The 13,427-nt window shown below is 38.6% G+C and overlaps 1 protein-coding gene across 5 annotated transcripts in view; it reads left to right on the top strand.

Moving 5' to 3' along the window:
* Positions 1–13,427, top strand: part of OSBPL9 (oxysterol binding protein like 9) — a 2,070,592-nt gene that overhangs the window by 803,331 nt on the left and 1,253,834 nt on the right. For all 5 annotated transcript variants that reach the window (XM_044086075.1, XM_044086074.1, XM_044086077.1 and 2 more), the window contains one exon: positions 7,297–7,373. In XM_044086075.1, the coding sequence (XP_043942010.1) occupies positions 7,297–7,373 (77 nt within the window). The remainder of the gene's footprint in view (positions 1–7,296; positions 7,374–13,427) is intronic.

Below are 13,427 nucleotides of genomic sequence, written 5' to 3'. Positions count from 1 at the left end.
ATGGTTAAGAGACTGTGTTGCTTTTCAAAGGATGGTCTGCACCTGTCTCCCCTAGGCTTCCAAATATTAGCTAAAACTTTATCCACCCCCTTAAAGCTTTTTTTAGGCAAATGCCAAATCGGAAAGCCTACTGACATTAAAAACCCAAAGAAACCAAAACGTATTACTGCCCAAAGCTAGAAGCCTAGGCAAGAAAGTCTACACCCTACAAGCTCTCATCACTCTGGAGAATATAGACATCTGTGCCATTACTGAGAGACAGTTTAAATCTGAAGAAAACACTCCAGCAGCGTAAGGCTTCAGTGCCTTCCACATGTTTAGACCATCAACTACGCAGACAGGGACAAAAGTTAGAGTCATCTTCAAAATAAAAATCTATTCTGTAACCCCAGCAAACAATGTAACAGTTAGGAACTATTCCTAAGCAAGCTACACCCTATTAAGTGATAGTTTATCAAAATGTAATGCCCCTCCCAAAGTCAGGTTCACAACAGCCTATGTGGAATTACTCACAGAGTCCCTCCACAACCATGTAAATGGCTGCATAGAGGCTGCTGTACCTACTAGAAGTAAGCCCTAAACAAACCACACTGGTGGAATCCTAACCTTAATTGGGTATATAATAGAATGAAGAAATCAAGGCTAAAATCTGGAAGAACAACTTCCACAATGACAGGAGGCCTCTAATTAAACTAAACATGAAAGTAAGAGGACTAATTAAGTCCAGCAAGGTCAATTAGGAGGTCAGGATAGCCTTACAGGCTAAACTAACCACAAGGCCTTCTACAGCTATGTCTGAAACCTTAAAGACAGTACACCTCAATGTACCAAACTGGTGGCTAATAGTACTACATTCACTGAACAGAGCGACATAGTTAGTTTGCTGGCTGACTTCATCCCCTACTCCCTCCCTACCTCCTCCATGAAACACCTATCCACATAACCCCCCCCCCCAACTGTTAACAGGAGCAGGTCCTGGCAGCACACACCGAGGCCAAAAACACAGCCTCAGCAGGTCCCAGCAATATCTTGGGATCCCTGCTAAATAGGTGGAAACATGACCTATCATGACTACTTGTCACTTCTCAACTACAACCACAAAACAGGCTTTGTACCATGAGAATGGAAGACTGCAATGGTCATCCCTCTTCACAAGGTTGGACCATCAACCAACCCTGGAAAATGCAGACCTAATACTCTGGCTAGTGTAATATACAAAGCCATGGAATGAATTGTCATGGAAATGCTCAACAAAGACATAGGCATCCTTCGGACACAGGACCTAATCTAGTTTGGCTTTGTCACTAAACCTGGTGGACTTCTTTGCGAAGGTCCGCAAGGTAAGGGATGAGGGGAAAACAGAGTATACCGCTAATCTGGACCTGGCTAAGGCATTCAATACAGTACCCCACTTTGTTATAGTTGACAGACTCCCCACACTGGGAATAAACCCTTGCATAATTTGCTGGTCTGCCATCTCACTCACAGGCAGGACTCAGGAAGTCAGGATTGGTGATGCTACCTTTGCTAAGAAGCTGGTTACCAGTGGGGTACCTGGGGGCTCTGTGCTGGAACCGTACCTATTTGGCATCTACTTCTTGGAGGTAAAGGTTAATGTCTGGGGCCTTTGTCTGACCAAATTCACAGATGACTACAAATTGGGAGCTGTAATAAATTCCCTCCATGGGACAGATATCTTAAAAGAAGGTCTAACACAGACAAATGATTGATGCCAAAGCCATAGACTAAAACTCCATGCCAAGAAATGCATTATAGTGGTTTTTAAGAAAACTGCCACCCAGGTCAATTACCTCATTGATAAAACACCCTTAAGAGCTGACCCAGAAGTCAGGGATCTGGGAACATATGTAGACAGTAATATGGCCTTTGACCAACATGTTACGAAGGTAGCAAGAAAATTCTTCAATGTCATCCAACTTATAAGTAAGGACATGGCATCCAGGCCCAAGGAAGTCTTAGAGCCACTTTATTCTGCCAATTTTAGACCCACCATTGAGTATAATGTCCCTTTCATCATGTACCTGACCAGATGTATGCAAAAGTTGGAATGCCCACAAAGGTTCCTTACTAGGAGAATCCAGGGTATAAACACATTGTCTTATATGGATTGCCTTAAAAACCTAGCTTTCTACTGCATCTCCTACAGGTTACTAAGGAGTGATGTATACCTGGCATACAGGGGATCCTTGGATCCAGCTCTGATCAACTATCTGCAAAACGAACAGCATCAGAACCACTAGATCCAAGGATTTCAATTTTGCTTGTGAGAAAAATGAGACATTTTGGCGAGACAGATGTGTGTTAGAGGATCCCCGTGCTCTGGAACAGGCTATCCATCCATATGAATCAGAGTTGATCCATAACCTTATTTAGTTGTAACCTTGACCAGTGGATAGAAAATCAGAAGTTCACCACAGGTCAGCCCCCCCCCCATGTCTCTGATAGAAGCAGACAGTAATGTACAAACTAACTTACCCACCCCCCCCATAACCTCTAGAACCATCCTAATATACCCCTTCCTAATAAATGCCTATGATACATAGGGACACAGCTGGGTTGGATTTCATGGCTTCTAAAGGCCCTGGTAGTTTTCAGTCTGTTATTTGACTGAACCTGTCCAGAAGAGGTACCATGTGAGCTGGAACGAAGTTCCCTTTTTCATCGACATCCCTCCTTCTCCACAAAATCAGGTATAGTCACTCTATCTCATCATTCAAACATTGCTAGAACAGTGCACAATAGAACCAGTACCCACATGTTACTTGAGAAAAGGGTTCTATTCCAGACCCTTCCTTGTCCCAAGAAAAAGAGGAGACTGAAAACCAGTTCTGGGTCTCGCCTTCCTTAATGCCTTCCTGTTTCATCTTTCATGATATTGTCCCTGCAAATGCTGATACCATTCATTCTTCCTCAAACCTTTCTGGTATCGTTTGACCTTTGGACCTCAGGGATGTCTATCACCACATTCCTATTCACCCTGGCTATGGGAACAGTTTCAGTTCTCTGCTTTGCCTTTTGGAAACTCTACAGCACCAAGAGCCTTCATAAAGTGCCTCACCCCAGTGATAGCTTACTACAGGACTCTGGAAATACAGATATCTCCCTATTTGAACAACCTGAAATGTACAGGCTTCTTCTCAGCATGTACTTCTAACTCACTTCAAGTTCACCATAGCTGTACTTCAGACCCTGGGTTTCATGATCAGCCTGAAAGCCAGCAATGAAGCCAACCCATGATCTATTTTTTTTTGGGAGGGGGTGCAGACTAGGCACCAAACTCAATGCAGGCATTCCTGCCTCCAGACAAAGTGCAGAGCTTAACCAGTTATTTCCTTTTTTTATTCAGTCCTATACCATAGGGGAGACACTCAAAGCACCGGGACTCATGTCGGCAACCATCCCCATTTTCCTCTTTGCCCATCTTTATAAGAGGAAGATCAGTGTTACATGAATTCCACCTTGTCCCAACATTTTCACCCGCTGGACAAGCCGGTTCCTCTGATGCCTTGCCTAAAGAGGGTAATACCGTGGTGGATACAACCGATAAAACTAAACCTGGGTCTTGCCTTCAAACCTCAGGCACACTTACAGGAGCTGCACACAGACTTAGCTGAGAATGTATGAGGAGCATGGCTGGGCAATCTGAAAATTCAAGGACAGTGACCTGCAAGTCTAAGACCAAAACACATCACTCTGAAGGAACTGAGGGCACTTATACTGGTCTGCAACACCAAACTATATGTGCTTCAACAAAAACGATACCACCAAAGCCAAAAAAAGTATTTTATTTCTCTAGCGCCTCAGCTACAAATAGCCTTCAATGAGTAAAGTGCACAAAATGAACCACACTTTAAATAATGCCAGCAGCTTCAATCAATAAACAATAGATTAAAAAACAGCAGTTTTCAATTAAAACTTTTTTTAAAGCATCAGTGTCCTATTTCATATAACACTTTTCCAACAACATTCAGTATTTAATCCCTTTGGTACCAACGTACCATATTTTAAAATAAATATGGTTTCCTTTTTTAAAAGGTTATATCTGTGTGTTTCCCTATCATTATTATTTAAACAAATTTGTTCTAAAATAGTAGATTCAAGTCCTTTGGGATTTCCATCATGGCAATTTCTGAAATGTTGGGCGAAGGGACTTTCTATCCTACCTATCCTAATGTCCCTCAAGTGTTCTAACAATTTAACTTTGAACATTCTTTTAGTTTGTCCAATATAGAACATATTACATGTACATCTAATGGGTCATTATGGTCACGTGGTATATAAATAAGCAGGGGGAACCATATCTTACCAACTTTGCAGATTGGCTCTTTTGGCATGGGAGCAGGCCGCAAAAGCATATTTCATCCCTCCAAGCTGTATACATTCCTTCCCATGACAGTGTGCTGTCAGACTTTCTAAGCAGAACAAAGATCATCCCCACTAATGGATGATGAACAGGAAGATCTTTGTATACATAGTCCACAATGGGGTATGTGTCAGAGATGGATCTTTTTACTTCCATCCACAGCAAGCCACTTCAGCTCCTACACTAGGACCTACTGTCCTCAAGCATGGAAAACAGAAGCAATATGCTTGAAAAGGGAGGGTCCTATATACCTTCCCTTCACTTCCTCTTCTTCCCACGTTCTTACTAAAGATACAAAAGGAATACCAAAATATTTTATTGGTAATTCCATATTGGCCAAAGCAACACCGTTTCCCCCCTTCTCTTCCTGTTGGTCAAGTGCCATTACTAGAAGCATCTCTTCACAATGAACTTGATCATACATCTTTAGGGCTCACTACTTCATCCAAACCTGTTATCTGAAAACCTGATATTATGAATGATAGGGTTCTGATCCTGATCCCTTTTAGATATCAATTTTCTGAGAATGTGCTTAAGGATCCTTAGGAGGCAAGGAAATCTTATGCAGCAGAATGGAAAAATTTGATATGGTGTCAGTCTAAGTATCAGGGCCCACTTCAGGCTAATACCCAGTGTTCTTCGCTTACTTGTGTGAGTGATTACATTTAGGGGAGCTTGCGTACTCATCTGTTAAGGCTAACCTTTCAGCCATATCTACTCGAGCCACCTATTCTGACCACACTAGAGGTAAAATAATTCTTAAAGGGTGGGCTTCATCTGAAACCTCCAAAGAAAGCTATCCCCCACTTGGGACCTCAGTTTCATACTACAGAAAGTAACTATTTCTCCTTTTTGGGAAGCACCTACTGCTTCTCTCAAGGTCTGTATTTAGAAAACTATTCTGGTAGCTCTCCCCTCTGCCATGTGAGTCTCCAAAATACAGGCCATTATAGCAAGTCCTCCCTTCCCTGTTTTTCATAAGGACAGTGTCTTTAAGGCAGTCTCTCCTTCATGACAAAGGTAGTAAATGAACTGTTTCTTAGTCAGGCACTAAATCTTCCCTAATCAACAAAATAAAGGAGAAACAATTTTATGTTCCCTGGACATACATAGCTCGGATTCTGCCTGGATAAGACCAAGGAGACTTGCAAATCTGGCCAATTGTTTGTCTGTTTCTAAGACTTCAAATTAGGTAAGCCATTTTAAAGCAAATTGTTGCTAACTGGATATCTAAATCCATTTCCTTTTGCTACACTTCCCATTGCAAATCCTTACCCTCGCCAACAAAGGCTCATTCTTCTAGAGAAGTGGCCTCTTGTGGAACCTTTTACAAAGTGATTGACTGTAGAACAGTTTTAGAAACAATTTATTGGTCCACTGTTCATACTTTCACCAAACATTACAGAGTGGATGCCTTTTCTAGATCCAGAGCAGTCTTTGCTAGATCAGTCCTCTCTGGATTATTAGACAATTCTCCTGTTTATCCACGTATTACATCAATTTAAGCTTTAGGAGTAAGCCATGTTTTTTGCACATGGAGTCGGGGTCACTTCAGTGACAGTCATCTAAGGAAGGACATGGCGCAGTTGTGTAAGAACTTATTAACAGTAGATGTCCTACTGATCACTGCAGCATGCTTTCCCCCTTTTCTGATTTTTCTTTCCTTTTTCCTCATGGATCAAGAGGTATTACTGTCTTTCTTGCATCTCCCTTGTTAGCTGAAAAGTTTACTTTGCATCCAACTCTCTTAAGGTTTACTGACTTAGAGATAGTCTGAGGATTTAGGCTCTAACATCCACTTACCCAGGGTGTGGGTCATGTCAGACATATGGCTGTGTGGAAGGTTTTGGCTTTGGTATTCCAGCCAGAAGTCCAGATTATTTGGCAAGATAATTCATCTGTTTGGAATACTGCAACAGTGATCAGTAGGATATGTATTTTTAAGTCCTTCCACAACTGTACTTTCTTCTTTATATGCATACATACTTGCAAATAAATATAAATATATAAAATGAAAGAGGAAAATGTAGATACTCACCTGAGAGGTTGAAATAAAGTAATTTCTATGACTGTACCTGAAATTCCCATTGATAATAAATTGTGATATACTACTGTTATGTAGGCTGTCATTTAAAATTGACATGCTACTTTGAATGTGGGAGCACCATTCAAGATAGAGGAAAAAATATACAAAACCAGCAAGTATGAGTGTAGAACATGGTTTATAAGAATTTCTTAAAAAAAATGAGGACTTGCATTATGATGTCGTGAATATTATCGAACTTCTCAACTGTTCATATTTTTGCTGCAATTTTGGTGTTTTTCCTCAAAAAAAATGTGGGAGGAAACTGGAGCACCCAGAAAAAAACCCATACAAACCTTTATCTTTTATGGCAGTGGTATCAAGTCTGCAATTTCAGAGTGAGAAATTGTGTAACTGTTTTGGCTTATTGCATTATGTATCTTAACCATACTCCCTCTAGCCAAGTATTTGGTGTACATTGTGTATTATTCAATGCTGAGTCAAGTAAATATCTGTATAGTTGTCCTGTGTTTTTTAATTCATGTTCCCTAGTTAGTTATTCAGCTTTGTATGTTTTCATTAATACCATGTATGGTGTTTAAAAATTAATAAAAAGTATTAAAATTGAGCATGAGCATAAAAATAACTTACCATAAATGGCAGCTGTCAAGTTATAGCTGTTGTACATCACAATTTAGGCTTTGCTCTAGCTGTACAGAAAATGGAATTTTCTGCACCATTTAAAGTTAGCGTTCCATACATTTTAGCAGATGTTTCAGTGCTTACATATGACATAGTGATGTTAATCTGAATTACTGTATCACTGAGTGGCAAAAACAAGTTTACTGTTACTGTATGTAATTGAATGTCACATGTAATGTTTCCTCAGCTCGTGATGCTGATGAGAGAGAGAAGTGGATTAATGCTTTAGAAGAAACTATTCTTCGGCACACTCACCAGCTACGGGTAAGCTGCCCTAATTTTTAAATTTTTGGTTTTGTTCAGCAGAAGTTTTTCTTGGAAAAGATTTACTGTGAACATTGTTATTTGCAGTTTTGAGAACCTTAGTATGCAGGTTGATTTACAAACAAGTAACTGAAGTTTTATACTTTGCAAAATAAATGTGTTTTTTAACCTAAAGAATGACTTGCAATTGTGCAAATAAAAGATAGGTTGCATCCCATAAATTAGGAATTACTTGGACCAGAAAATGGTGTCCTCTAGAACTAGTGTTCCTCCTAATCCTGAAAGATGAAGTGTTACTTCATAATGTCCAAGTAGAGGTATATATAGTGAAAACAATGCCTTCAGTTCAGTATACTTAAATATGTTGTATATTAAGTCAGGGTTACCATCATAAAACATATGTCAATTTTTATTTGCCAAAATATGGAAAATATCATAATTTTCATAACCCGAGTCAGAAACTGTGATGTCTGTACATGTGTACAGCATATATATGTATATATATATATATATATATATATATATATATGTGTGTGTGTGTGTGTGTGTGTGTGTGTGTGTGTGTAAAGATAGTTCTTTTACCATCCTAAAAGGAGGTTTTACTTGTCGTGTTGACAAGTTCCCCAGCAGACTTCTACAACAAAATATGAAAATTATCATAATTTTCATAATGTGAGTCATAACATGTAATATCTGTATATATGAGTAGAGCATACAATTACAGTTCTTTTTTTCTGTGTTGTAAGCAGTGAAAAAGATTTTCGTACAATTTAATAGAATTTTACCTACCATTGTGGTCCTACTTGGTTATGGTTGTTTTCCACCCTTGTCACTAGGTGGATGTTGCTAGTATATCATGCACTGCTGCTGTCACACGATTGTGCAGATCAGTCAAGAACACTTCAATACCATCTTCATTTAGGTGAACTCCATCACTTCTGAAAAAGTGAATATCTTTCTTCTGCAGTGATGCTGTTGTGGCTTATTGTTGATCCGCTGACCCTGTGCATCAGGCATGAATGAACTCATTTGTAACCATCTGGCCTTGTGCTTTGCCTGTTGATGTTTGCATTTCTCCAGTTCTAGTGAGGAATTATGTCAGACCACACAAAATGACAACATGGGCACCACGACTGCATGTGTTCAAATATCGCCTTGATTTGAAACCTCAGCTCTCCAAGTGGATGAGGGTAGACATCGCTCCCGCCAGTGTGCAACACAAGTATGTCAGGTAGATGAAACACTTCTCTTCCAACAGCTGCAGAAGGCCACTGCAATGCATACCTCTTCTTGCAATCCAGTGTACTTTCACGCTAGATGTGGCGAAACTCAAGTTATGGTATTTCTCATTTCTGGAGGCATGGCTGGCAGCCCAATGAATGTGGGGCATGGCCATGCACCCACACTCTTATTTGTCGTTCCCCTGATCTTGAAGCCATGTCACTACAAGGTAGAAGCACCTGCAGCACAGGAAAGGAATGCAGATAGGTTACTGGTGATGTTTGAGAGATTTATTGGATTATTAAATATATATATTTATATATATATATAATATATATATATATATATATATATATATATATATATATATATATATATATATATATATATATTTATATATAATATGCATTACCTTGTGTGCCAGTTTGAATCTTCACTCCTATCCACAGTGGCATTATTCTTCTGATAAGGTTCATTTGCAATGATGCCGAGGTGCATACATACCAACTAGGAAAACACCAACTGACTCGCAGTATCAGAAGGGCAGTGGGTACAAATCACTGTAAACAGACACATGATACGATGTTCAGCTGCAGTAATTCACAAAAATATGAACCATATAACTACAATGCATACCTTCATCTCTCTTTCTTTCTTACAATAGAAACAATGGTAAAAATGAAAGAAAGAAACTGGGGGATACTTCTGCAGGACTCCACATTGACAGAAACCAAAATCTGGCATGAGCATTCATCAGTGTGATAATGACTTTTAGTAATGTAAATAACAGTGGCAGTTGCTGAAAGTTTTACCTGACAAGTGATAATGACTCAGTGTTATACTGTAACTGCACATATTCTAAATTAATAATGTGATAATGACTTGCATTCCATTACTGCAACTTCTGTGTGCTCAGACAAAGGTGATAATTGTTGCACATAACCTGTTGAGTAGACATTCATTACATTCCTGGTGCAGGTGTAATGTAAGACTGAGTCATTACCATCTATTAGGAAAAGGCCTGAGTAATTAAAAAAAAAGTAGTATAACAGTTATATAGTACTAATCCCTTCCTGTCACCTAAACTGTACATGCAAATGCAAAAAGTTAGAAATATTGGCCTACATACTGAAGTGATCAATGTCAGAACTGGTGTAAAAGCAGTAATAAAATGTATGTAACACATATCACTGAGCCCTTCCTGTCACCTAAACTGTACACATCAATGACGGAGCCAGAAGTATTGGCCAACAGTTTTGTCTGATCCATGCCAGAATTACTGTAAAAATTGTAATAACATTTAACTCACTAAGCCACATCTCTGATTAGAATCAGACACACAAATGTGAAAGTCAGATTATTGCTGAGCAATGCCAGGGATATTGTAAAAGCAGTAAAACATTTAAATCCTTGAGCCATCCCTTTCACATGAAACATACACACAAACAGCAAGAAATAGTGTCCAAAGTATCTGGTTGATCATGACCAGCATTACTGCAAAATTCATCTGCACTGTCCACACAAATGACATTGCCAAATGCCCCCCCCCCCCCCAACAAAAAAAAAAAAACGATGTGGTATGGAAGGAAAATGATAAAACCAGAATCTATAGAAAATTAATTTCTTTTTTCACTACAGACCAAAGGAAACAGGGAGATGCAAATGCATGTACATGATCAAATAAGAGTGAGTGAAGTGGTTATCTTAAAGAGGAAGCTACCACATTGACAATACGACTGTAAGAGTTGCCCCAGTCATTTGGCATTCAGAAGCCTGCATGGACAGTGACCTAACTTTCGGCCAACATGTGCCCATTGTCATAAGAAAATTCTTCTATATTGCCAAACTTATAAACAAAGGTATCATTGATTATCATACCCTCTTTGGCATGTATCTGTCCAGACACTTGCAGCAACTGGAACATCCACAAAAATATTGTACTAAAAGGATAAAAGGCCTAAGCAATATGTCCTACATAGACTCAAAGCCATGTCACTGTACTCTGTATTTTCAAGACTGCTAGGAGGTAGCTTGTGTCTGGCATATAAGGCATCCTCCAACCCAGTTTATTGTACATGTGCAAGTCAAGTGACATCAGATGTGCTTGGTTAAAGGATCTAAATCACTTCTGCAACATAGATGGAATGGTTTGGAGGGACAGGTTTATCTCACAGAGGGTATTGCTGCTCTAGAACAAATTCCCCATCCATAGTAAACAAATCTCATCCCTATCCAGATTCAAGTGCAGCTTGAATCTATGGATAGAAAGAGAAAATTTGCAACAGGACTGCTCTGTGTACTACTAATGGACAGAGGCACCTCCTAAATGCTTTAATCCCATACTGATATCCCCTCAGATTATTTATGGCATAATCCCAGTTATTCTTACTAACCGTAATGTATAGTAATTGACCACGGAATGGATAAGGCCAGTCTAAAACCAAATGGGATTGGTTAATTCAAGTAACAAAAGGAAAAATTGCTAGTCCTAAAATGACCTGCAAGGGCAGCTAGCCTATTACTCACCTATGAACCTATGTGCATATTCGCCTCTCCTTTGGAATTTGCGGGTATCCATTATTTATTTTTTTATTTTGTTGTTCAAGTTTATTAATTCCCTCATTGTAATAAAGGCTTATGTATTTTTTCAGCTTCATAAATACATTTCAAAATAAACATAGTAAACCACATGACAATTAATGCACTAAATGCTTCGTTTTAACATAGTACAAAAAAAGTTGAAATACAGTCCATATTGGAATACAAAACTTCCTGTTTTAATACTGACTGAAGTTAGAAAATATTAAAAAAAACTGTTGCATAATCATTTTCTCAGTCTGGTTACTGAGCACTGTGATAAAATACTGTCTCAGAATATGTTTAATAAAAATGTATACGTGAAAAGCATTTAGTATTGCGTATAGTCTCGAATAAACATAATACATTACATTGCCAGAGTTGTAACAAAACTACTATGTGCCATGGTGCATTGGACAGCATTAAATGTTACTACTGCAATTCTAATTTATATAAAAGTGGATGAATAGGTTTACTTTAGATATATTAATAAACTTCTGAGTTTTGTAAACTGAAATTGCATGTACATGTTAAACAAAAGAAACCTGCACTGTTAGTATCACTAGCTGAGCTTCTTGTAAGAAGTCATGTACCAGGATATCTGACCCTCTGACTTGCACATTTCTGAAATGTCTCCATTATTTCTTCAATAATCTGTCTCCTGTCTCCTAATTAGTCTCACACATATGAGAAATTGGTTTGCATTAACAATGTTCCCTTTTTATAAGGATTCCTAAAGTACCTGTCATTCTTAGGAATTCTATGTGATATCAGAAACTTAGCAGTGCTAATATGGAACTCTTTGTTGGCAAATATTCATATTGTTTTCATCTTCGTAGAGTAATTTTATTTTTACCTGCATGAGACACAGACCAGCTTACTTGTGATATTTGCAACTACATTTCGTTACTCTCTTTTCATGTCACAGGTTTGAAAGAACACAGATGATAACTCAAGTAAAGTATTTATTTGGCAAGCCCTGTACTCTGTTAGTTTCCTTTGTGAACTCTAAACCTCTACACTTAAATGGAACTGCAGCATAAAACAGTCCGCATGTTCTTGCATTAAGTTTACTATTATGTTGTAAGCCGAATAAGGCAAATCCAAATTTATCCTGATCGTGACTCTGAGGAAGTTATGTCAACATGTTGCAGAAAACTAGAAAGTAGCTGTTACCAAAGGATTATGGGGCGCAATCATTACTGAAGTGCACCACCAGTTTAAAATCCCAGTATTCGAGTTGTGGTTATACATTCAGCTGGTTAGCACGTAATGTGTGGTGAAAACTGCAGGAATCTGATTGTTACAAATGTAACGAGCAGATTTCTACAGTTTAAAAAAAAAAAAATTTGTGTCAGAGAGTTAGAAATCAGAACGCCAGTAAACACTACCTTAAACTACACCTCGCTACACCTAGTAATAAAGAAATCTTTTTACTGAGGAAGTAACTTGACCATGTAATCCCTAAATAACAAAAACAAGCAAAAGAAATGTGCTTTCTTATGCTGTGCCAGACTTGCTTACCTGAATTGTCCCTTGCACTGCTGTTACTTTGGGTTATTTGGAATTTGAGTGTTGAATCCCGTGCAGCAGTCTGATCAACTGCCACTGCTTGCATCAGCAGCAGGACCAGTGAAAGAATGCGGGCTACGCAATGGTGTTTGACGGTTATTTCTACCGCCCATAACTAAACTTATTGCTTTTAGAAGGTTCTTTTTACACTTCCTTCTACTTTTTTTTAAATTTTGCTTTAATGCAGGTAAAAGGGTAATGCTAGTGTTTGTGTTCACTATAACTGGGAATGCAGAGAAAATCACTTAGCTGTGAACGATCGCAACCATAGAAAGGGTGCACAGCAAGCAGATTTTCTCAAAAAAATCCTATTTAAACAATAACAAATCCACTGTGAAAATAAAGTTGAGAAGGTAATTAAGAATGTTGTGGTACCTTTTCACTTTAGTTTTCAGTAGTGGAGTTGCATTGTGTTTGTGAACTTAGTTGTGCTCCTAGACTACCTTGGATGTAATGTATCAGGATAGTTAATGCCTCTGGGAGCACTCGGACGCACCCTGCGGCAGTACTCGGGATTAATGAGCTAGATGCAGTGCAAGAAATGTACAAGTGATGAGCACCTTTTGTAGAATTCCTTTTGCAACGTGTTTGAGTATGTTCTGCTGCAATGTTTTGTAATTTAGTATTTATTTATTTATTTTATTTATTTTTTATTCTACATTTGTTGACTGGGTTAGTCTAACT

The sequence above is a fragment of the Protopterus annectens genome, chromosome 10.part0 (assembly GCF_019279795.1).
Source record: "Protopterus annectens isolate FY-2018-M chromosome 10.part0, PAN1.0, whole genome shotgun sequence".
NCBI lineage: Eukaryota > Metazoa > Chordata > Ceratodontiformes > Protopteridae > Protopterus > Protopterus annectens.
The sequence above is the reverse complement of the archived record's forward strand: the minus strand, read 5'-3'. Positions and strand labels throughout refer to the sequence as shown.